General features: G+C 35.9%; 3 protein-coding genes across 4 annotated transcripts; 1 reads left to right on the forward strand and 2 right to left on the reverse strand.

Annotated features, from left to right (window-relative positions):
• Positions 1-2,031: 2,031 nt before the first annotated feature.
• On the reverse strand, positions 2,032-5,846 carry LOC114521864 (non-structural maintenance of chromosomes element 3 homolog). The gene is made up of 10 exons (XM_028542433.1): positions 5,687-5,846; positions 5,470-5,613; positions 4,935-4,998; positions 4,489-4,568; positions 4,300-4,397; positions 3,917-3,999; positions 3,798-3,840; positions 3,607-3,669; positions 2,866-2,980; positions 2,032-2,502 (listed from the first exon to the last, which is right to left on the reverse strand). The coding sequence occupies exons 1-10, from the start codon at positions 5,735-5,737 to the stop codon at positions 2,419-2,421; spliced, it is 825 nt and encodes a 274-aa protein (XP_028398234.1). The 5' UTR covers positions 5,738-5,846; the 3' UTR covers positions 2,032-2,418.
• A 2,241-nt stretch (positions 5,847-8,087) lies between these two features.
• On the forward strand, positions 8,088-13,549 carry LOC114521803 (PX domain-containing protein kinase-like protein). 2 transcript variants are annotated; one of them, XM_028542343.1, is made up of 19 exons: positions 8,088-8,252; positions 8,523-8,573; positions 8,652-8,699; positions 8,781-8,967; positions 9,040-9,117; positions 9,212-9,291; positions 9,367-9,444; positions 9,543-9,647; positions 10,480-10,618; positions 10,769-10,814; positions 10,908-10,986; positions 11,122-11,239; positions 11,442-11,520; positions 11,610-11,658; positions 11,742-11,819; positions 11,903-11,986; positions 12,143-12,206; positions 12,419-12,452; positions 12,579-12,667. In XM_028542343.1, exons 1-18 carry the CDS (start codon positions 8,154-8,156, stop codon positions 12,421-12,423), a joined length of 1,467 nt encoding a protein of 488 aa, XP_028398144.1. In that variant the 5' UTR covers positions 8,088-8,153; the 3' UTR covers positions 12,424-12,452; positions 12,579-12,667. The 2 variants fall into 2 exon arrangements, with proteins under 2 accessions (XP_028398144.1, XP_028398143.1); XM_028542342.1 differs by lacking the exon at positions 12,419-12,452 and having other exon boundaries at positions 12,579-13,549.
• A 468-nt stretch (positions 13,550-14,017) lies between these two features.
• On the reverse strand, positions 14,018-22,803 carry LOC114521765 (zinc finger protein 184-like). Its single transcript, XM_028542303.1, has 7 exons — positions 22,641-22,803; positions 22,389-22,455; positions 19,235-19,274; positions 18,615-18,805; positions 18,024-18,094; positions 17,668-17,951; positions 14,018-17,348 (listed from the first exon to the last, which is right to left on the reverse strand). Exons 1-7 carry the CDS (start codon positions 22,670-22,672, stop codon positions 15,940-15,942), a joined length of 2,094 nt encoding a protein of 697 aa, XP_028398104.1. The 5' UTR covers positions 22,673-22,803; the 3' UTR covers positions 14,018-15,939.
• Positions 22,804-25,467: the final 2,664 nt, after the last annotated feature.

A 25,467-nucleotide genomic window follows, 5' to 3' on the forward strand; every position in this document is an offset into this window, starting at 1 on the left:
TGATCAATTATGGAGTGTTCAACTTTGAACCTTCCTCACAAACCTCATTCAAAGCAAACCTTCCTCCGAGAGGCACCCGCGTATCCGCAGCTTTTCTGCAACTCTGTCTTTCTCCCGCATCAAATACAAGTCTAGAGTACGACAGTCTTATTCAACGCCTCTTCTAGAAACCAGGAAAGCAAGAGGTAGAAGCAGCCATAGGCATATTGAGTTAAGCTTAATTGGTAAAATATACCTAATTATCATAATTAACGTGGAATTGCAATTACTTTCCTGCTTCAGTTTAAACGCAAAACACTGTCGAACTATATATGTTGAAAAAATAATACAGTTATATGAAAATAGTATAACAAAATACGGTATTTGATATGGTAAAACGTACACAGGGAAGGGAGAGCTAGAGGGGGGTTGGTAAGGTTTCCGCAAAAGTCTGGTACATTTTATTGTGTATATAGCATAGGAAAAAGGCACTAGATAGATAGTTTAGTTTAAGGAGATCTCGCAGGGTCTTTGCCAAAAGGTTGAAAAACTGGCAATGGTAAACGTACAACAAATCTTGCTGCCCTCTGTTTCTTACGACCCTGCCAAACAATGAATTCTTTTATAGTCGGCATTTTTTTAGGCCAATCGAAAACTATAAGTCAAAAAGTGATGAACACTCGACCAAAGCTATCAAAAAGCAATAAAGTTAGTCTTACCAACAAAATTTTTTCAATAATCACTGAAAGACTCTAACAAAGAAACGTTTCAAAGAGATTTTTTGAGTTAATAGAGTTCAGCTTGTTAGGGTGAAATAGTTAAATTAAAAGCATCTACGATTAATTGCATTCTGGAAAACGCATTCTGTCCCGTTAAGAAGGATATCCGCCCTGCCTAACAACATAAATGATAGCGAAGACTGACAGGTTTTCTTGCTTGACAAAGAAATTACAACTTGCTGCAATCCTTGGGCTATTTTAAGTTATTTTAAAGGACGTAAAATGTGTTACTGACGTATTGGGACTCGAAAAACAAGAGGGAAGAAGGTGAAGTGTTAAACGGTTCTTTGTGCTTTTTAAATTCTTGCCTGATGTCAATAAAGTGAACGTAAATAGACGCGTGCACGCAGTCGTCTATCATTCTTTCATTCAATTTTATTTGTCTTTACGTTTTGTTCGATAAAATTCCGTATTGTTTGTCCAGGAATTCTTCTTCGTGACTTCCTTCAGTTCGAAGTGGATTTAGTGTTACGTACACACTCAAAAATTTCAATCTTATCTTTCTCAACAATTTTCTTTATATAAACATTAAAGCAAAGTAATTTCTGCTATGTCTTTCGTTTTTGTATTTACAGCGAGTTGCTTCCTGTCAGTAAAGTTGATTGTTTCTATACAATGTTCGAGAAACATAAACCGATAATATAGATAAACTGTCAGAAAGAACGACTTAACGACTTTTCTAGAGAATTCTCTTTTTCTAACTTTACCCAACTGTCGAACTATTGACATATTGTCGAACTAATATAACCAAGGAGCAGCGTGGCATCGTCTTTAAACAACTTAGCATCAAATGTGGTATAACAACAGCCTAAATAGACAAAACACTTTTTCGTCTCTCCTGACGAAGGCCTTCAGGTCGAAACGTCGAGAAGTGTTTTGTCTATTTAGGCAGTTGTTATATCACATTTGATGCTAAGTAATTGTCGAACTAGTATTAGATTGCTTTTCCAGCTTATCTTAAACGACACAAGTATCAGATAAATATATATAACGAGCGTAAAAAATAATCCATCTTTATATAAGGGTTACTACACAGCTCGTAGACCAGCTGTCAATAGAAACGCTTAACAGAGACGTTACATAAACAAGGAATTGAGGCTGAGCTTCCTTGGAAAACAGGAAAGAAAAACGGATGATTATCTTAACATGTAGTATCGCCACTTTTGGGGCTGATCATGTAAGAAATAAGGAACCAGGAAACCTAACCCAGGTACTTTTTATAAGAACGACATACTGAAGTTGGGGAACATCCCCGTACTACATACATGGAGAGAATGGCCGCGTGCAGTTAGAAATAACAAACAACAGTTTATAATGAATCAATATGCTTACACGTGTATGTACAATTGATGAATTTTGTAGAGAAAATCCCTTAAAAATGGAATATTAAATATCAATGTCAGAGCTATAGAGTTCTAAAGAGTCCACTCTAATGCGCCGTATTTTCTCCCAACAGTTATTCAACAAGCTATATTCAGCTACATTCAACAGCTTTTCAGAACTGGATTAACAAAACATATTTTATAATAGTCAAGGGTATTGAAGAATGAATCTTGTCATCACTGTCTGAAGGTCTGTGTTTCAGGCTATCACTGAAGATGGTTCAGAACCACATTCTTACAAGCAATATCCCACCTACATGACGTACCACACCATAGATCTAATCACTTCCTGAATCACCCTCTTCCTCCTGTACAACTTCCTTATATTTTGCTGTCCATGCCTGCACCTCTGTGCCATAGACCTGAGAAAGTTTGATTAATATTGAATGATGTAGATCAAACACAGCCTCGTACCCAGGCATTTTTGTAGTAAAATATATAACGTTGCACTCAGCTATTGATCAAACAGCCATTTTAGACTAAACCCGGTACCTAGCGTTTAATTATTAAAAGTTTGACACTTTAGATTTAGCCGCGTTTATTCGATGGAGGCGTTTATTCGATGGAGGCGTTTATTCAATGGAGGCGTTTATTCAATGGAGGCGTTTGTTCCAGGGGATGTGTTAATTCAAATAATTACGATATTTAACACCGTATTTGGAGCATTCTGTAAGAAATTTAAATTTATTTCTAAATAATAGTTGCTTTGTTCTGAACATTCTTACCTGAGCAACGAATTCAAGAACTTGTCTCTTAGTTATTTCATGTTGTGATCTGACACCCCATCTATACTCGTATGTTGCGGTATCACCAGTGATGACTTTCTTTCGGTCCAAATACCTGAAATATTTCTATTGTAAGACTTCAGGAAGCAAATTGTTCTTTAATATACTCAGATAAGGCCCAACGAGGCTAGGCGAGGCTTAGCGAATACTATAACTATAGTAACCTAACTAGTTATATATGCCCGCTGCGGATCGGTAGGGATAGAGACGGCAGCACGGCGAAGCGAACGAGATCGGCGAAGCGAATGAGGTTGGCGATGCGTAGTCTTTACTGTCATTTTCAATCATGCGTACGTCCATCAGATATGGAACCTAAACAGTACCCTCTCCATGTGCCGAGTTACTTGTCAAAAAGTTGTATCAGAACATAGATGTTCCAGTGCTGGGATGGACGGGGGGGTGCAGGTCTGCTTCTGGCAATGGGGTGGAGTACAAGTGGCAGTTGCAAAGCTATTAAAATACTATGTTTCTTTGTAAAACTTTAAACATGAGACAATTAGTAGGTACATCACCAATACCTAGCTCTCTTGCACCCATTTCTGGTCTAGTAGCAGACACCCAGTAAATCCATGCTTGCTCAACAGACTCATTGGTATATTTGTTATAAGAACAAATTCCACATGTACAATTGAGTTCATTCACTAGCTGACAATATTGACATGTTTTGTTTATATCACTTACATTTGCTTAACATATTCCACGGTTATCAATTTCTCAACATCACCAAAAATTTCATGGTTTTCACTAAAACATAACAAAATCTTGAATAAATAATTCATGTTGTTCTAAAAAGCAAGGTTTTCATCCACTATTCATACAACCTGCATGCTAATTAACCCTTGGATACACCATGCCAATGTTGAAATATTTACCCTTTGAAAACTCCAAGTCTTTTCAAAGTATCCCAAAGAGTACCTGGTAAATGCAAAAAGTGATTTCCATTTCATTGCTTCAATAATTTTATAGATTGTGAAGATAATTACTGCATTACCTTCATTCAAAACATTGTCTTTCATAAATATTGTTGCCAAAATAACCAATAACAATCCCAGTTTAGGCTGATCGTCAGCATTGCTATATATAGAGAGTTAAAAAAAGCACATGCAAAAATATTTGATGAAAGAGATGCAAATATAAAATGACATGTTTTCAGTGATGTGTGATGAGCATGGCAAAAAACCCCTTCAAATTAATATATAGGTAAAAAGAAAATTTATGAATTTAGAACAATGTATACCATAAAATCTATGATTTGCTGCTTTTAACTACCAGCAAGACCATTGTCTAAAACTCAGACTTTACTTAATTGTTATTAACATTGTAGATTGTAAGGTAAATTAACATTAGTATTAACAACTTGTCAACTCTGAAAACCTTTGAACAACTTGGTTTGCTTCTTCTTGCATCTTGTTTAACAGAATATAAACCTTTTGTTTGTTCAGTTCTGTTTCAAGAAGTTCATAACCAAATGTCTGAAACCAAAACAACAATGGTAATTCCTACTTTGCTTACTTGTGCTAGGAATTTTGAGAAATTATTCTTCATCCAAATCCTTGTGTTTACCTTTTTAATTTTGTTTTGTGCCTCAGTGAATACTGGAACAAACAACTTTGTATGCTCTTTGAGGACATGCTTATTGAGATCTAGAATAATATGCAAATCAATTACAATATTATGTTACACAGTGCTATGCATCTTGTAAAAATAGGTGGTACAGTCATTGAGTGTTTACACACAATAGTTCCCTAGTTGCCAAACTCACATTTCTCAAAAGTAGCACACCTTTTAACGATTATCAAATGATTATCTCAATAATTCAACTTCTTTAGCTTACATGTAAGTAACAAGTAGCAGATATGTACAAACGTACAAAATGCCTTTGCAAGTTCAACTTTAAGTTTTAGTAGCCAACATCACATTTTTTACAGTAGAACACCTTGAATGCTAATATGCAATCGGTAAAGCCATAGTTTCAGCCATAGCTTCATTATTATCTAAATTAAATATACCTGAACGTCTAACAGCTGTCTTCTTTGAATCCATAAACAAAATATACCTTACAAAATCTGCCACCTAAAAGTCATACAACAAGTTTGCTTAGATAGTTTGCAGTGAGGTTCTATTAAGTGAAATTGTATACTATGCATACTTGCATGTGCTAAGTTACTAAACAAACAACTAAACAAAGACAATTATATTATATGGTACAGGAAAGAAGCTATATTTGGAGCGGGATGCATTTATGGTTATACAAACATGAATATATGAATAAACACCCCTTTTCCCAATGAAAGGTCTATGCCATCCTTTCCAGTTCTCTGAAAATTGACACTCAATTGCAAAGGAACAGAAGGACTGAACTCTCAACATAACAAGTTTTCAGAAATTTTAAAAGAACATAGAAGTAATTATTTTCTGTTTTCACCTAAAATATGGCAAATTTGAGCCTTCCACACAAAAAGTCAAACTCTGTGACGATTGATCAGGGGGGGGATTTTATGGTCTAATCAACTATTTCAACTCTTCAAATATTAACTAACATACTTTCCGATCCATCTCGGCTTTGCTGAGAGTAATTTTAGCCTGAGAAGACTGTGTTCCTCCGTCTTCATCGTCTTCAGCAGGATCGTGTCTTTTCCTACCCCTACGTTTCTGGGTAGCTTGTGATCCAAGTCCAACACCTGTTTCCTGAATAATTATAATAAATACGTTATCAGACTAAATATCATACGAATTTGCTAAATATTTGTTCGCACTTTACCTCATCGGAACCATTTTGGGTATCTAAACCTTTATTCTTCCTTCTTGGCATATCTGAATACTTGAATTTAAAACCTTAGATCACTAAAAATGTTAAGAAATGATTTGTTTTCTCGTTTTTCGCCTTTTTTTTCCCGGGACACTCGTTCCTCCATTGGCTTCTCCCGCCAATGTGCATGTACTTTATGTTGTACGCATAGGTTGTATCTTGTATCAGCAGTCCAGATAGTCACAATCACTGAGCTATATAATAATTCCTGGAGGACCGGTTCTTGACCAGAAAGTGAAGCAAAAAACATGGCGGATTTCGGCGTTTGCTGACGCCACTTGGTTCCTTTTGCTCATGGTAGTTACCACTGACATACCGCGATACAAAGTGAGAAATTGAGTCCGTCTCCCTCCTGGATTTTATGAAAATATTTTCAGCTTTCCGTATATATTTTTTGTTTTTCATATAAAATGGATAAAAGTGTTTCTCTTTTTCCCTGTTCAACAAATGGAAAGGACACATAGCTTCGTGCTCTGCGTCTGACGTTGTGAATGGCTTAATTCACTTATCGGTAGGGTGAATTTTCTCATTTTGCTCTTATTTTATACATCCAGGTAACTGAGGTAAGCCGTTTTTCAACTTTTTTACTATAAACAATTTCGTTTTTGGCCTTTCGAGTTGGACTATAGTATAAACTGGTTACCAAAGCCTCTGAGACAATAAATCCATCAAAACGTTTGGTACAAACAGTCAATGCAATGTTATATACCCAAATTTTATCATTTTTTCTTAACTTGTGTGGGGAAAAAATTATATTCCTGGCAGTGTCAATCTTTTGAGTTTGGTCTATGTTGTTTTCATGATAGCAAACATCAATGCTAATAGGTAAACCATTCCCCCAGTGAGTCTACTATAGTCCCTCTTCTATTTATCCCACCCAGCATTAATTAACATGATCTGAGGGTGCTAATACAAAATAAAAAGATGCTGTAAACAGTGTAAATTAATTCCAACCTCTGATAGTGAGCCCTGTTAAAGCCTAGTTAATATATTATATTGTTTACTTTGTCAAATCCAAAGTGAAATGATCAATTATCATGGCTTTTAATTTATTTTTTAGCTTCTTGCACCTTGGGAATAAATCTTGATTATATCTCCATTTTTATTTTTCAGGATGAAGTTCATGCATTTTATGACTGTGCATTGTTATTCTTCATTTCCATGTTATCTGATTTTGTTGTTGGCTGGTGTTCTTATACCATTTGTCATATTTATTAATTAATGAAATAAATATAAACATGCATTGACTGAGCAGTGTGTCTTCAATCTGCAGCAACTTTTGTAATTTTCTGTGTATGGTATCAACCTCCAAGAGGGCTATATTCATTAGGCTAATCAGTGGAGCCTATGGAGGGATAAATGTTATTTTTTCTATGACCAGGGGTCCAGGGATGCAATTAGAGAATGCTGAAAACAGGTTTATTAAGGTACAAGTTGATGACTTGTACGAAAAGTATATTATGCAAATATGATTCTTGGTTGAAACTATATTCCTGCACTTAGTATTCGTCAGCTGCCCAGCATTTTGCCTGAGCTATGGCCTCTGTTTTTTGGATTTTGGATTGTGCATAGATATAAAGTCTTGAAGACAGCATCACATACTGAATACTGATTACATACTTCCTGCGCAATTCATCAGTTCAGGGTTTAGAAAAGTCAAATTGTTGCCCATAAATTCCTAGTTGTCTTCAAAATATGCGAGGATAGTGCCAAAACATTCAAACATTTGTAAACTTTCATATTGGAATGTATAAATAACAAAAATATTATTAAGACTAATAAAATAATAAACCTGTCAGTTTGTGTCAGTATTAAAATCTTTAGTTTGTCCACATTTTTCGATATTTTAATATATATTCGTTCCCGCACTGGCAAAAACAGCGTGTATGACTTGTATTCATCTTAAAATAAAACTTTATTAGATGTCAGTGCGAAAAATATCAAAAAAACAACCAAAAAATATTTCAAAAACAAACAAGATTTCACGGCAAAAAAATATAAAAACCAGGGGGGAGAATTGTTATTTACAAAAACCAGGGGGGAGAATACTGCTGTAGCGGGCTCATTATTGAGCCTGGTCAGTGGTAAATACCATGGCCAAAAGGAACCAAGTGGCGTCAGCAGAGCTTCTGCGGTTGCGCAGAAGGGCGAAGTCCGCCATGTTTTTTGCTTCACTTTTTGAGAAAAAAACATTAGGAGCCGGTCCTCCAGGAATTATTATATAGCTCAGTGGTCACAATGCAGTCAACGTCACTGACTGCATTAACTGGAATATCATGCAACTTTCGGCATCCATATCCATCCAGTATTTTTAGACAGCCCAGTCAAAGACGGAAAAAGAAACATTATACAAATTACCTCATAAAGTTGCATTGGAACGTCTGAACACTCTTAGCTTTATTTTTTTGTTTCAATTTGAATGGCTTTGCTTGAGAAGCGAAAATCTACATCCAAATTGGATGATACGATTCCTTTGAGTTGCGTTATCGAGGGACGAGATAAGAAAGATTCCTACGTCGTAAGTTGAATTCGCAATTTCAAAATCGTTGTCATCACGTAAATGTAACAAGTTCGGCAAGTTGCATAACAACTTAACAAGATACCTATTGGTATTAGTATTATTATTGTTTCTGCAAATATAACTAGGCACAAGCGGGATGATTTGCGTTCATATTATTCACAAGGAAAATATTTTCGAATTATATATATCAGTTTGTAAAACATAATCTTATATTTTTATTAGCCTTGAATAATATATGTTTTCTAAAAAGTAATCATCCATTTCTAGGAATACTGCATCAAGGTCCAAAGAGGACCAAATCCAGATAATCACTGGAAGGTGAAAACATAGTTGATTTAAATTGTTTTGTAATGTTAAACTATTTCCTTTACTAAGTTTTCCCCCATATTCTGCTAGGTTTCACATCGGTATAATGATTTTGACCTAATGAATAAAGTTCTTGAGGTAGGAATTTTCTATGAATAATCAATTTTATTCGTTTCTTTGATGATAGTAATCTATTACCATGTTTATGATTATTTCTAGACATCTGGTGCCACTCTACCTCTACCACCAAAGAAAATGTTTGGAAATATGGATAATGCCTTCATTGCTGAAAGACTTACTGGGTTACAGCAATACCTCAACTCCATTACTCAAGAACCCATGTTTGTTAGACATGAATGTTTCAAACAATTTATGGATCCAAAAAACTACCCTGCTAACATGCAAGGTGCTTTAGTGTGACCTGACTATATCAATTTATATTACAGTCTTATGCTAAGACTAAAGTGTTATTCTTTAGATGAAGCTGCAGAACAAGTTGCAATGTTTTATCGATCTGAACCTTCATGGGAGCTAGTTGAGAATCTTCCAGATATTGGTAAGTACAATAATTTGCTATTAGCTTAAAGTTTGTAAGGTTTCAAGCAAAGGGTTTTACTTCTACATAGTTAAATCATTAACTCCATTCTTAGGTTGGAGGATCCGCAAACATTACTTTCTCACTAAGTATGCTGGGGCTACACAAAAAAATGATCGTCAAATTTTGTCTTGGGTATCAACATTTTCTACATTTTTGAAAATTATTGCTTTATTATTACTGTATTACTAAAAAAGTCTTATGTTATAGGTTGAATATGGGCCTGATTTTTGTTTGTCCAAAGATAAAGACCTTCCTGCTGCCATGAAATTACTAACAAATATTTTGGTAATGAACTACCCTTTTGTTAGCAAGAATTAACTTGGAGGTCAATTTTATACTATGAATTAAATAGTTATGTAGATTGTTTGTTGTGCTCTTACCAGCATCCATACATATGCCCTGTACGTATTGCAACTGCCCATGAGAAAGGTGCTGTTGTGGTGAGGGATTTCAGACAGTCAGGAACATTGAAGGATTTTATTTGTAAGGTATGGAATGGTGGCCGGTATATTCAGCTCTACAAATTATATATGTAAGTATGAATCTTAGGATGAAGGAATGAAAAGGAAAGTAGCTGACAGTATAGTTTATAACCACTATAATTATAATTTTCTTAGATTGTAGCAGCTTAATATGTTACCAGCATTTTCCCAAGGATTAAATCTTCTTTTCTGTGAAAGAATCTTATTTCTGTGATTCCATGTGGCAGTTACAAAACACCATTTTGTGCTTTTTCATTTTTCCAGTCCTTGTTACTAATTATTTTATAAAGAAAGATATAATCCAATATTCTGGATACACCACGTTTAGTTTCACTATTGTTTTCAATGCCCAATTTCCACTTAGCCTTAGGGCTTAAGCCTCCACTCGTACGCCGGGTCTTTTCTCTTTTACGAGGTTTCCTTTTCCACTGGCCGGAATTTTTTGATTGAACAAAATTTCTCCCTTGATTTTCTTCTCAATTGTGACGGTCAAGGGAATCCGCTACGCTCAAATTTTCACATGTTTCTCACGAGTATAACTATGAGCTGCACCTGAGACACTCCTAACTTCGTGGACGGTTCCGACTATAGTCATAGAGAAAAGTCTAGTTCTGTTTTAGTTGTAATTCCGCTTGTAGTTCCGCTTGTAGTTCCGTTGTAATTCCGCTTAAACTCCCACGAGTTCTTCAAAATGTTAATTTCTTTTGTTTTGTTACAAGCAGTTTCCTTGCCGGATATCAAATTAAGAAAGACTTTGAATAACGTGTGTAAAAATTGTATATTACAGTACAATATCGTGTTAAAATCTTCATTTGACAGAGAATCCCTATCCTTATAGGCGAAGCCAAAAGTAAGTCACCTAAAGAAATACTGTTATCCGAAATTACCAGTTGCTATGCAACTAGAGGACATAAGAAGATGTGGAAGACAAATATTAGAAGCTCTTAAAACTCTCCAGGACAAAGGCTTTCCATATGGTAATTGAAATTTGGAAAAAACAAAATACATTACAGTCATTAGTGTAAAATATTTATCATTTGCCGTCTGTAATGGTGGGTATTAAAGGGGGATCTCTCCCCTGTTCCGGTGTGTTTTTGAGGGTACGTTACTTATTTTTAATCATTCAGGTCATCTACACACTGGAAATATTTTAATGGAGGAAAATGTTGCTAGGTAAATTTGATGTGTTTAAAAATGAAACATGGATCTATCATTTCGTTAGTTATCGTCATTCAATTTATCTGTACCGTCTTGTTTCGTACTAAGGTTACTGGATATTGAAAATAGTTTATTGGGCGTGCCTTCAATACACCGTCATCATTTACTGGAACTGAAGAAGATTCAGGTCAGGATGATTGATTATACAATATCCGTATGAATTGATTCATTAGGCGTCTGGAAGATCGATCGACTCATCGAAAATATATTAGTGGCATAATGCGGTCGATTCTTTACTCATTATTCTACATTGGCAAAACAGGACTTGAATCAGCAGGATGTGTATTGCTTTGGACACGTTCTTTATGAAATGTCGTTTGGTAAAGAGTTACGTGCACCAACCACAGATGAAATACCACCAAATTGTCCGCCATTACTTGGTAATATACCCATATTTTGTTATAAAATTGTTTTCTTTGAACTAACTAGTAGCTGCCTGCATTGACCACTACCTAAGGAACTGTTATACACTTATTCATAAGTCATGTCTCTAAAGTAAGCAAAATGCAGTTTAACCACGTAAAAAGCATTCGATCTCAATGCCAAATTTCCTAATCTTAAAATGTGTTGCTTCATTTTAAGAGCCAATACTAAGTTCCATCTTGATGCCAGATGCATGCAAAGCTGGTCTTCCAACCGTCAATGAACTTCTCCAACTTCCGTAAGTTTGAAAGTCATATTGGCTGATTTAATATACAGCACAATTACGTGAATATGGCATGAATGTTTCGAATATTTCGTGTGTTTTAGATTTTTTGCCGAAGTACAGTTAGGACCAGAAGAGAAAATGTCTTTGAAGGTAAGGCTGCGTGGTAGAGCGATATGTTTCATTTATAGATTGTGGGCAGATATGACACTACATATCACAACCTTTTTGTATAGATTCCTTCCAAACTTAAAGAGGCTTTGAAACTAGTCAAAGAAGGCATTGAGCAACGTCTTAAAGAAGATCAGAAACTTGTAAGTTCTAACCTAACTATGTGTCCTAATATACCAGGAATATAGATCCGTGAAAGATTATCCCACTCTAAATATCATTGCAGTTGAGTCAATTTCGAAGATATTCTAAAGCCCAGGCCAAAGCCACATCAAAAGAAGAAAAAGACAAACGTCGACAACAGAGAAAGGTGAGATTGATTAACTGAATTTCTTCTAATGAACTCCTCATTTATTCTAATTGGCTCTGTCTGAATGTTTCTTTGTGCGCATTTATGAGTCATTTTACTGTTATTTTCGTGTATATTGGAATGGTAAATATTTCCGACTTGTGTCGCTATGTTTAGCATCTAAAGAAACAAGAATCTCTCGCAGAAAATCCTACATCAAACAGTACCAAAGCAACAACAAGTAGGTCAACAATCTACTTTGATTTCTAATTTCATCTATAATGAACTCTTCATCTCTTCTAATTGGCTAAACATTAGTATTTCCAATGAGATAAATAACATTGAAATCGTTCGCTCGGGCGCGCTCTGCACTTATTTTTATAATCATTTTTATATCACTCTGAGTTTAACCAAACTAACATAATAGGACGTAACTAAGTGTTTTTGCCGTAGGTTAACCTGCACCATGCAGAAATATTATATCCAGGTCAGTTTAGTACTAATACTACACTAACATAAATGCACATTAATTATTATCTTAGACTAGATCAACACACTACCATTTTCATGTAAATTACCAACCAAAACTAATGTAATTGTGAAAATTTTGCAGAGAAAGCTCATTCGGTAGATAGCAATGGTGCATCAAAAGCTCCTGCCGTCCCTGCCCCACCTTCAGCACCACCACCACCCCCTGCAACCACCTCTAATGGCCCTCCACCCTCAACAAAGGGTAGAGGGGCTTTGTTAAGCTCTATTTCTTCATTTAAGAAGAACAATTTAAAGACGACTCGAACGAATGATAGAAGTGGCCCAAGAGTATAGTTTGTTGTATTCTACTAAATGTAGCTAAACACGTTTCTCCACGTGAATTTTTTAAACAAAAATTTAGAAACGCTTAATTTTTACAGTCTGAGCTTGATTTCAAAGAGTACTTTAAAGCAAATTTTTTGAGAGTTTCGTTTATCTCTTTGATGTCATGTTCAGGGGAATACGAGCGATAGTTCAGAATGAGAACGATGTGTGAAAACATGATTTGATCTATAGCAGCTAGTGTAGCTATTTTCGTCCTGGGTTTCTCAGGCTGGCCCGAGTCTGCTAGCAGGCGTGGTCTCTCCTAGGAGAATAATCAGAATGTGTTTTCACTTAGTGTTATTAATTACTATAAAACAACTTGAGTATTTCTAGCAATTTGGTTGGTTGAGAACTTACTAAATAAACGAATGACATCACAATGTCGACAAATTAGAAAAATAAGTTTAAAATGTAGTCAGTTGATGTGCAAGAATAAGAGAAAAATGGCATTTTTACTGTGTGTATGTGCACGTGTACCGTACTGTATTAGTGCGCAGAAGACGCCAGATGAGTAAAAAACGAAGTCAAGAAACCTCACCTACACCTCGTGGGTAAGGTAATGCTACCTTTCCAACCAGGACGTCATCCGTGTACTATGACAGTACACACGCGCACACACAGGATAGAAATCTATTCCGCTTCCTCAAATATTAGATAGTTAACTACCGTTTTAAATTCCTTGTATATATAAAAATAAGATTAATAGATTGTATTTGTGATCAATTTTCTACGCAAAATAAAACTTATAATTTATTTTGAATCTCTTCGGTCTATCAAAGATTGAATATCTACACTAGACTAGCATATATAAACCCAAAAATGGTACACCTTCGTTCTTTTTTCTAAGTAATGTGATCGCTTTTGCAAAAACGCGCAACGACACGACCAAAAAAACTGGCGTTGATATATTTTGACGGCCGCGACTGGTCGAAATATGCCTGCCTACTTAAAGAAATTTGCACTTGTACTGAATTACTTTTAGTATAACGATGCTACTACTTACACAAACACGTCTGAACGGTTTAATAGAAGTGCTATGCACGCATGCAACGCAAAACACGCGATTAGAAGTGGTCGGATGATATACAAATTTTGACTTTATATCTTGAAAGGATGACATAGGAAGCAGAGAAGATTCTCCCAAATCATGCAAACTTCATACCATACAAACTCGTGACACGAAAGACAAAGCACCTTTTAGCAATATTTTATTCACTTAATACATCTAATTACTTTACGATAGTTTAAACTTTTCAAATAAGGAATACTTTAATTTCTTAATAAATAAAAGTTAGGTGTTTCGCACCTTTACTTGATCATAATAATAATAATACTATAATTATTATACTGATGCATACATTAACATCTAAATATATTTATATATAATATACTACAAATATGGAACTAGCTACAGTACCGTATAATACATCCCAAGAATACTCTCTCATTTCTAGCCTTTTGTCTTTGATATTTGCATGGTGGTGGACGTTGACTGCGTTGTGTCTTACAAAGCAGACTATCCACCTTGTAGTGATTTTTTCAACTAATGCAAAATGCTCGTAAACAAACTACAGATATTGATCAACAATGTCAATTAAAAAGATAATTCCAGCTTTGCAACAAGAAGGTTTTCTGTTAGTTATTATTACAAACTTCAGAAAATCTTGGCTTTCAGAAAATCTAAAACAACACATATGGTTGCTTTAAGATTGGAAGTATACTCGGAGGAAGAAAATGGACTGAGCCGTTTGCCGTTGTCCTGTAAACTTACTTCTCATGACAAGTACCACAATTGAGGACCTTCGCTGAAGGCGTTAAGGTACCTCAAGATCTTACAGGTGAATCCAATGTAAACGAGTTCCGGGCGTGATTTTCTCTCCCAGTAAACCACCGAGTATGCACAGGCTCTACTACCGCTTACATTTGGATACCTGTCACTGATGTATATTACTTTAGCCTAATTTCCCACCCTATATTTTTGGCTTGCGGTGTGAATGAGATATAACCATAGATATCTATGGATAAAGCGAACAATTAGGGAAAAGGACGGCTAGAAATGAGAGTTAATTCACCAAACTTACCTATTACTACATTTCAAACATAACCCACCTTACAATCGCTATAATATTTCCCATGGCCAGGCTAAAACATTAGTATTTTTAATATGAATAATTTAAATAACTATTAAATTTAGGGGCTCCTTCGATATATTAAAACATATGTCCCACTACATTTATATTCCAATAATAACCCAAGAACTACCCCCGATTCTGAATCTGACCCTCATCAAACATCTCGATCCTCAAAGTTTGGTAACATGAAGGCCCCTGTTGCACGCACACGTTGTATTTGGGAACAAGCGTGTGACCCTGTGTCCCCGTCAAAGGATTTGTCCCTGCAACATGGCCATCCGTGTTACCGAACTTTTATTTTGGGGTGGAAGTAATGTTTTGCCAAGATAAAGCTTGGAGATAATAAATTATCTGCAAAGCATCAGACTGAAGATCTGGATCCATGGAATGGTATGAAACATTTTGTTTCACTGAACTCTCCCGCATATTATAATAATAAATCTCCTTCGAGGCCACGTGCCTGTCTATTTTCCGCCCCCCCCCCTGCTTTATCCTAAACTCACATCTCCGCCAAACAAAAGTTGAGGAAAGTCAGATTTCGATTCTTCACTCTCGATAACCTTCCTTAATGTTCTAGCGATGAATCAAGCCAATTACTAAATTAGTACATTAGCTTTCATCCTTCACACATACATCATCGAATAACTTAATACCGCCTTTAGAACCATCACATTTTGCGTATTCAGCTTACTTTTCAATCTGCCAGTTGTTGACAGAATACTGAACAATCAACATTCATATCCTTATTGTACCCCTCTTACACCCTACTAAAACCCTCTCTTGCCTTTCCTACACCTATTTTATTCTCCTAAAACCATAACGAACGTTTGCATGCCTTGGTTTCCCTCAAAGAATAGATCGTTACTGACATAAAGCATTATTTGTATTATTTGTGAAAACACACACGTAATACAAACAATAAATTTGATCGCTATTCAGGTTTACAAACATTTTAAAGAGAATGAAAAGCAAGCTAAAAAACCATATCTAATACGATGGTGATTCAATGAACGGTACTGAATACTTGATATTATCATCACCAAACGAACCCTCCATACCTTCACTTGGCTGCATATCAACACCATCCACCACCTTTGTTTCGTGTCGACCGTCTTCCAACGCTGGTAACAGTGCTTCATACTGGCTTTGCAAAAATTCTCTTGACGGGGAACCAAACTGCATCACTTCACCTTCTTTACCCACAGCTTCAACCAATGTCTCGTTAAATCCCGGGTGTTCCTCTTTTGTCTCGCGTTTTCTTCCTTTTTTGGGTGCACCGCGAGGATCCAGCTTACCTTTGATATGCGATTTCTTGTGCTTGTTGAAATTCGATGGATCGCTGAATGCCTTAAAGCAGACTTTGCATTTTAGAGGTTTGTCTCCAGAATGTATGCGTCTGTGGATCTTCAAGTTACTGGATGTAAAGAATGCTTTCGGACATTGGTCGCATTTGTATTTCTTCTCGCCGGAATGTTTTAAGATATGAGTTTTTAGCGAGTCCTCGTTCTTGTAATGGGCGTTGCATAGCGGGCATTTGTGTGGGTTTGTTAGTTTTCCTCTGGTGGATCTGGACGAACTATACGCACGCGAGTGATCGGAATCTGCAGCCTGTGTTCTGACATAACGCTCCGCCATCTTAACTGCCGCTTCAGGCTCCAAATCTGCGCCATCTTGCGTGCTGGCTTCCACAGGAACAGCAGTGACATGAATATTCCCATCAGCGCATGTGTGAACGAGCAGCTCATCAGGTTCCATAAATGTTTGGTTGCACTTAGAACAAATATGGTGAGATCCCATCGGTTTCTCGGTGGCTTCATTCTCCCCCGTCTCTAGCGAGGGACCGTTACTCACATCGACCATGGAGGCCTCGCCGATTTCCGGGGGAAGTGTGCCATTTTCCTCGTGGGTTTTCATATGAGCTTTCCAACGATCAATCCGCATGAATCTCTTCTCGCAAGGTTGGCAGTGATACCACGTGGTCTCGGCATGACGTAACATGTGTCGTTTCAGGTCTCCCTGTTGCTGGAAGCGCCTATGACACTGCTCACACTCGAAAGGCTTTTCACCGCTGTGCACTAACTGATGCCGCCTGAGGTTCGCTCTTTGGTTAAAGTCGCGGTCACACTTATCGCATTTGTAGCGTCGTTTCGCGCCTTTCTGGGTTGCATCCGGATTTTCAACCCCCGGGAAAGACACGAGAACAGACTCTCCGTGGAGTACATTCTCCTGGTGGAGAACATTCTCTGCATGGTGTATATTCTCCTGGTTACGGGGCAATGCTGAGATATGATTATGCATCGCAAGAGGAGCTGGAAAACGATGATTTGGAGGGGAATTGAGCGGGGAACGATGGTAAATAGAGTGAACTCCGCCATTCAACAACTCCCGAGGTCGACCTAGGATTTTTTAAAATTTTATTTTTATTTTATTTTTAAGCATTATATTAATTATCTGACATAATAAGTGAAAACATAATTTAAAAATGCATCCTGGATCAAATAGAAACAGGAATGCAGATGCATTTAAACCAGCCTATGAATAAAACAGACTGGGTTGTGATATACAGGCTGAGGGTGCAGCCATTTTGTGTGCGCTGTAATATTTCCTAGCAAAATGCTACTAAATCCCAGTTAAATGCTACAAAAGACCTAAAATGGCAACAGCTGTTGCCTAAAAGACAATACGAATAACTAATAAAAACAGAATAAGACCTACTTGTGGTGACGCCGTTCTCGTCAACGTGAACTTCCTTTATTCCAGAATTTTTTGTCAACTGCATCAAAGCATACAGATCATTGTTGGGCACAGATGCATGTTCATAGGTAGTTCTATATCCTCCAATCGTTGTGAATGTTGGAGTACTCGTGAAACCAGGTCGAATGATTTCCGGTAGACCATCCATACTGATGCGGTGATGCTCAGTACTAGTGATGTTGCTTGTCATTGGTTCGGCTGACAGGTTTGTTCTCTTACGCGCCACGCCCTTTCTATCATGTTTCCTGAAAAAAAAGCGTCAATGTCAACTAGTGTGATGTCAAGTGTGATGCCAATTATTACCGCAGACAGCTTACCTTTTGTTAGCGACATCCTGTTGTTCTGGACTTTCACCTCCCTGCGTGTTACCGCTGCCTGATGCTTCCATCTGTTTCCAGAAATAAGAGCACACATATTTCACTCTACTCAATGTATGGCTTCTGATCACTATGTACATAAAGTCTAAAGACATGCTTCAAAGATTGAACAACATCTTGTTAACCAAATCTTTATGCTTAGAACAAATAAAATTTACAGTGATATAACATCTCTATTCTAAATTCATTGTCAAACCAGTATGTCACGCAGTAACTTTGAAAGAGTGGAAATTTCACTACAAACTTGTTGTTTTGCTTTAAACCTCAAATTTTAGTCCCACAAGATGTTGTTTTTTCCTTAGTTTTCACTGGTAATGATTTTAAGTCATTACATTATTAATGTTGTTTCACATTTTGGACATCTAGATCAAATTAAGATGAGTGAAGTGACGCAACAGGGTGAAGTTTGAACCTTGCCTGTGCACAAGAATGATGGGAACTCTCCCCCGGGAGCTCTATTAAATATTGTGTCAATTCATGCAAGTTGTTACCCAGTTTTTCTGCAAAAGTAATACTTTTTCTGGTACTGACCTGCACAACTTCAGGCATCTGACTGGGACTTCCACCATCATCACTGGTAACATCATGCAAGTCAGCTTGTTTCTTTCTGCAAGATTTGCTGGCACGATGTCGAAGATATTTCTCAAGATTACTAAACATTTGTTTACATTTGCCACATTGATGCAGATCTGGGTCACACTCATCACTCTCCACTTCTGCATCTAAACAGAAAGGTTTTGGTAAAAAAAAAATACTAAAAGCCGGACAACCAATTACAACAACAATGAAATAAGACAAACTAAACATAAAAATGAAAACCAACTCTAAGGTCACTCTGGGTGATATAAAAAAATTGCAAACACTTTATAAAAAATTATCAATGTTTATCAAAGACAAAAATATGTTCATTATTAGAATGGATAACCAGACAGATTGTGTCTGTTTAGGAAAATGTGTGTGTCAGAGAGAGTAATAATATGAAAATGCTGCATCATTATGAAATTATGGTGCAAAATCCAATTTAGCTGAGACAATTAAGCAAGAACATTCCTATAGTTCATCCTGTTTAGATCAATGAATCTCCTCACATGGACTCTGGACATCACAGAGTCATTAACCTACAAAATATACAAAGAGCAGAAAAGACTTACCATCAGGAAAAGACAAATTTTGAATATTCACTCCTGATATCTAAAATTATAATAAAAAATTTAATTCAACACACTAGCTGGTGACCTAATTTATACTGGACATGTCCAAATTATGCAAAACAGAGTGCAATCTAGCTGCCTATTACTGACTGTTTTTAAGGTAGTTTTTTTAACCAATAAGTGCAAGAAAGTTTGCTAAAACATCAACCTGTACGTCACAACAATGGTAGTTGATTTTAAAATACAGTGAGAGTACAGTTGGTAAAAGTGTAGTCAATTATATTTATAGCTGAAAGAGATGATTCTGTGACCATGCTTTTTTGTATTTTTTCCCAATAATTGTATTGTTTTGTAAAAGCTTAAAAGGCTTTTTTAATGAGTTCTTTAAAGGCTTCTTTAACGTTAGATAGAGCACAATATAGAAATGGAACATTGCTTTCTAAGTTACACCTGCTTGTGGCAATAACATAATAATTCATTTACCAGATTGTTTGAGTACTAGTCTATATCAGCTTCATAATAAAATTACAACCAGGTCTTCAGTTCAAATGTTATGCCATTATTATGATCGAAGCAGGCATTATTATATTTAGTTCACACATATATGGGTAAAGCTATGAATATGGACAAAATAAATATTAAAATATTGATGATTGCATATCACTCTGAATATTCCCAGATCCTAACTGACATGGAACATGTAACACCAATTTTTATAAATGGTAATGAATTGAAGAAACTTATCAAAAAGATACATTACTTTATCCTAGAAGATAGCTTGTTTATCGATCTTTGTTTTTGGTTAAAATCTGAATCAGTTGCAGCTCAAAATATAAAGCTATTACCCAAATAAACAAATGGTATAAATTATAAATAACAATAACATAACATACAATTGCTGAATACTCTGCCAGAGACTGCTAATCTTCCAGTTGGCAAATATATTTCAGCATAACAAAATGGTGGGCATGGCAATAGTAATAAACATTATTCTTTGAGACATATAATAACATTAGATTAGGACTATTTCAGCATAAGTAAATGGTGGAAAGTAGTTGATAAACATTCATGAAAATTATCATAGAGTAGGTAAAATGAGTGAGTTGTAATTACAATCCATATGAATTAGCTTAGCAATATACCACACTCTAAAGCATTAATGGTTTCAAACACATATGGGTATAAATTATAAATTAGGAGAAAATGCAATATACATGGTCACATACAACATTCAATATGTCAGTTGATAATCTTGCTGACAAACAACTCTCAAACTGTATTTTTCCACACCAGATATTACATGAGAAATAAATTTCAGTATACAAGAAGACATATTCAATATTTACAATATACTCAGAAAGCTTGCCTGAGCATCAACACCACTCCAAAGGGTTCGTTAAAATTGATTCTTTATCATGCCACTCAATCACACATTAGGAACTGTGTGACAGAGAGCACACTTTTAAAATAAATAACCCATTGTCATTCAAATAAGCCTCAAGATATATCAATCTCATATGCAATATATACCCATTTTTATGATTCTCATGTTACACCCATACAACAAATTTTACCTATCACACCAAACACAAATCAAATGTGCATTTATTGAAAACATATCTACAACACAGTGATAGCTTTCATTTAACTGCATTAGTCAAGAACTTGAAGATTGAAAACATAGAGACATGTTTCTGTAGTTTAAACCAGCTGTTTCACTTTATTCTTAAGACATACAGACACTTAAATGACACCACAAAATTTTCAACTTAAAAATTAGCAGGACTCAGCATAAATGGGTAAAATCTCTTTCATACGTTAGTTGAAGTCAAAATAGAAGTCCTTTCTGTTATTTCCGTAAATATAGTTTTCCAATGAATGTGGCCATTCAAACAATACATCTGCTGTGCATAATGTGTTTTGTGAAATTTATTGCTGTCAGTTCATAGTGCAATCTACACCACTCTGTCAATACAACTGGTTAGATTTTAGACTAGTATTTAGAAAGAAACCAAAGAATATAGGACAGTTTGTGTCTTCAAAAAGGGCCAACTAAAAACATCTTGTAAAAGACTTCAAAGCTAAATTTTATCTGACAGGTTTGAATATTTAGCTGTCATTTTATAATATATTGTACAATACCAATTTATCTCTGAAAAACTAGTTCAAACTTAATTTTGTATCTTTGAACAAATAACATAAAGCAAGTTTGTTGAGTATTTTGAAAAGCCTCAAGGGAGAAATAAGAATACTGATAACTATTATGTCTATGCTCTTATACAAAACCAATAAATACACAACAGAATATTAGGGGTTATGGCAAGTTAAAATACTGTAGTACTGACCAAACTTAGCTATAAATCTGAAAACACCAAGAATAAATATTTTAGCTTCATTTCCTTTTTAATAAGCTCTGACAAGAAGAAATAAACACAAAATATATCACAGTTTCATTTCTGAATAAATTAACAATGTTAATAACATTTTGAGAGGCGAAAGAAACATCTGCTCATAAGATAGATATCAACAACAACTCGATATATCAAAGCGTATTTTCGCACCACAAGTAATAAAACCCCAAACGTTTTCACCAAAAACTCGTGTGTAAGTTTTACAGAATAAAGGACCATGTCGTTTCTTTGTTCTCCAGACAAATGGTATGCAAATAGAAACAAAAAATCGTTTGTTAGCATTTAACCAGCGTGGCACACACGTTGGCTTTTCAATGCGATTATGCGAGTTTTTTGTTTGGAGTTCTGAATAGAAAATATGGATATTTCACATTTCTGCTACGTTTATCGCCTTATTTTCGATTGCCTTGCCTAGAATTTTATCGAAATTCTAAAATATATCATAAAAACCATCGCCCGATTATAAAATAACTTCAAAATTTGACCACCAGTTCAAATAGCCGACGAAGAAAAACAATATCGGTAAAGATTTATAACTCCCGTATTCAACCCGCTCAAATATCGGTAAACTCCCCTTGAATACTAGTCTTTTCCTTTATCAAATCCCTACTAAGTTTACTTCAACCTTAGTACATACCACAGTAAAAGTTAAAGGTAATTTACGGCTTAAATCTGTCACCGTTACATCGAAACATAAACTGGTGACAGTCATTGCATACAACGTTTTGAGTTTTGAAACTTACCAGTATTATATTACCATTCGCCGGTTTTTCTTTCGCCAACTTGGACACAATCATTTCTAAATTTTGCCTTGAAGCAAAGCGAGAGAAAGAATGTAGTGTTCAAAGATCACTTCTTAACAACAACACCAATTTTAAGGTTCGCAAACATGGTAGTTCATCGAGTCGCTCGACCGTAAACTCAAAGGTGGCAAGCAAAAATGTCATATAAATAAACCAAAAGCTGCAAGTTTATGAAGGTTTTGACTTCCTTACCCTTTTCTCGATTCGTCCTCGTCAGCCATCATTACGTCTGAGCGACTACAGGCCTTTCTCTGGTGTACAATACAGTACGGTTTGGTGAAGACAATGCCAAACAGCTAAACAACACGACGCCATGTTGGTTGATGGTTATTGATTGAGCCTCACTTTCATGTCACACCTGTAAGCTATGGAAAGCAATTACCGCATAAAGCCACCTGCATCTTGAACAATGGATTGACATCTTCGACCACGGGGCACCATTTAAATTTAGATTTTTGTTAAAACTGCTGCACGTTTCTGTAAAATTAAACTCCCCCAACAATACTAAACCCTATTTTACCCCTATTCACCCATAAACTTATGAATTAAGCCACCCAATTTCAATACCTTGCTATTTTAAAATGTCGCCACTCAACTGCGGTCAATTCTCTGGTGTTGGCAACACTGTTAATGAGTATTTTCCTTATGCATTTATGCATGTACACAGGCCCGTAAATCATGTTTAATATATTGTTTTCATTATAGTATTATTTCATTGACCCGCTGATGGTGCCAAATTGATAGTTCAGGAACAATTATAAAATATATATTTGATGGCTCGAAAAAAGGATTACTGTTGCAATTCAAATGCGAATATCCGAGGGCCAACATTAGTTGGGTTTGTAATATTCGTTATTCGTGCTTCAAGCCGATAAGGCCAAATCCCACCCACTACTTAGCCAAATACGGGACAATGCAAACATGCCATGTGAACCTTCATGTGAAACCATATATAAACTTTTGACAACGAAAATTAGCCCTTCATTGTCAACGGGGAAATTCGTCCAGTGTGATGTTATCATGTATTACTTTTTGCTCTAGACGTTAGTATAAGGAATGTGTATAGCCAAGATTTTGTTTCGTTGGATTACTGAATGGTTTTACCTTGTTAAAAAAGAATGTTCGATAAGAAATTATAAGAGGGATATTTCACGAAGGTAGCCTTGACAATATTATCACCGAGGAAAGAAACGTTTATAAACATACGAGGATATTAATGCACTCAATGAGGTCATGAGTAAACGCATTCATCTTTACTGTTAGGCTATGACCATGAGATGAATAAAGGTTTCATTGCCTCGAACAGTCTTGGTAATAAAAACGAAAATATCGCCACAGACACCATGTAACATTTTGCCTCACCATCCACATGCTTCACTGTTGTCATGTTCCCTGGCTTATCACTGTTTCACTGTCTTGTAGTTATAGGCGATAGAATTGTGCTATATTGTCTATAAGCATGAATTTTAAAATGTTATTACTCAGTTCAAATTCTTCCGATTTGGGATGGCGTCGGAGTTGAAAGAAAAAACATATACTCCAAAGAACAACATCTGAGTGTTTTTTTCTAATATTTTATTAAATTTCCTAACAGTAAAAGATAACATAGGTCTCTGTCTTTCGTGAATAATAATCTTCAGGCTCAGTATTGGCAATTGCTACGTATGCAAATAATACATCGTCGTGCATGAGCAGTTATTCGTGTTTTGTGCAGTTATCTCGTTTTAAGCACAAGTTATCCAAGCACCTTGTTTATGTGTTTACCGATTCAACTTTAAAAATAGTTTCTTTGACCTAACAGTTTATCTTATTTATTGGCGTCTAACTTTTCTTTCTAGGATTCTTAGTCAGACTATTCGACAAAAACCCAGCTCAAAGCCAAAGGGCGGGTTAAAGTTGCCAATTTCATGTCCCATCACTCCCATGCGATCAAAGAGTTTATGATAAGCGTCGGAATCAGAACTATTAATTCGTTAAAATTTGTAAGGATTGATAAAACTCTCATGTGAACTACCATATGTCAACACACAACCTTCGACCAGTTGTCGATAACAACGATGTTAACGACAAGTATAGTTAGTAAATAATATTACCAATCAAAATTGGAGAATCTTGGAGTTAATCTGCGATTTTACTGCCCAACGAGTGGTTAAATGGTATTTTTTTTAAACAAATTGGAGTCTTGATCAGCTTGCATTAAGACTGGATGACATAAGTCCTTTCATTGTCATCTCATCAACACTCTCGTTCATTTGATATGCATCGACTTGCAAATCGATGCAAATCAGTTTACTACAATAGAGCATGTTTACGCCAGCTGACAACTTAATCACTATTCAACTTATCATTTAAATGCTCTCTTTATTGTATTCTGTGCTTGTGAGCTTAGTTTGATTATTGTCAGAGTGGTAAATAAGGTTTATAACATATGGTGTTGATCACTGGAGCAACTGAAGTTAAACGAGCAAATCAAATGCTGTTGCGCCTAGTAACCAATATTGCAACATTGCAACAAGCTTTCAGTCCTGATGGTCGAAGGGTCATCATCATTGAACGTATATTTTGGCTGCGGACTATAATATTTCAAAAAAATATTAATTCTGGCCAGGTTGTGCATTTCTTGTTTTTCGATATTTAGAAATTGACAACCCTGTAAGATGTGTTTGTAATATCTAAAAAAACGAGCTGAAAGCAACAGTTAATACTGATCTATATACATTAGAACATTCGTTCTTCTAAATTCTAGTATATAAAAGTCAGCAGGCTCGTGGCTGGATCTCCACTTCTGGGGCGGCACTGCTAAAAAAATTGCTGAGGAGTTCCTTTTTTGGTGCACTCCGGTAGCGGCAGTGTCAATTTCATTTTCAAACGGGGGGGGAAGGGCACAGCCCACCTTCCACAGCCCACCCCCAGCTACGGCTACGCGCTTGCAAGTCAGTTGGTGAAACATACCAACTATATAGGAGGTGAAACGGAAATTAACGTTTAGCCGTTGTTATAAATCACAAGACACTTGATA

The sequence above is a fragment of the Dendronephthya gigantea genome, unplaced genomic scaffold (genome assembly GCF_004324835.1).
Source record: "Dendronephthya gigantea isolate DGI-Jeju-01 unplaced genomic scaffold, DenGig_1.0 000021F, whole genome shotgun sequence".
NCBI classification, from domain to species: Eukaryota; Metazoa; Cnidaria; class Anthozoa; order Malacalcyonacea; family Nephtheidae; genus Dendronephthya; species Dendronephthya gigantea.

What these genes read in the sequence shown, in the direction of transcription:
- LOC114521803 (XM_028542342.1), top strand. Translation starts at nt 8,154, where the DNA reads ATGGCTTTGCTTGAGAAGCGAAAATCTACATCCAAATTGGATGATACG. An exon ending in ATAAGAAAGATTCCTACGTC is followed by an intron (nt 8,253 to 8,522) that starts GTAAGTTGAATT and finishes ATCCATTTCTAG; the next exon opens with GAATACTGCATCAAGGTCCA. An exon ending in AATGAACTTCTCCAACTTCC is followed by an intron (nt 11,521 to 11,609) that starts GTAAGTTTGAAA and finishes CGTGTGTTTTAG; the next exon opens with ATTTTTTGCCGAAGTACAGT.
- LOC114521864 (XM_028542433.1), bottom strand. Translation starts at nt 5,737, where the DNA reads ATGCCAAGAAGGAAGAATAAAGGTTTAGATACCCAAAATGGTTCCGAT. An exon ending in GACAGCTGTTAGACGTTCAG is followed by an intron (nt 4,569 to 4,934) that starts GTATATTTAATT and finishes ATATTATTCTAG; the next exon opens with ATCTCAATAAGCATGTCCTC. An exon ending in AGACTTGGAGTTTTCAAAGG is followed by an intron (nt 3,670 to 3,797) that starts GTAAATATTTCA and finishes GTTATGTTTTAG; the next exon opens with TGAAAACCATGAAATTTTTG.
- LOC114521765 (XM_028542303.1), bottom strand. Translation starts at nt 22,672, where the DNA reads ATGATGGCTGACGAGGACGAATCGAGAAAAGG. An exon ending in AAATTTGTCTTTTCCTGATG is followed by an intron (nt 18,806 to 19,234) that starts GTAAGTCTTTTC and finishes CTTTCTGTTTAG; the next exon opens with ATGCAGAAGTGGAGAGTGAT. An exon ending in CAGGATGTCGCTAACAAAAG is followed by an intron (nt 17,952 to 18,023) that starts GTAAGCTGTCTG and finishes CTTTTTTTTCAG; the next exon opens with GAAACATGATAGAAAGGGCG.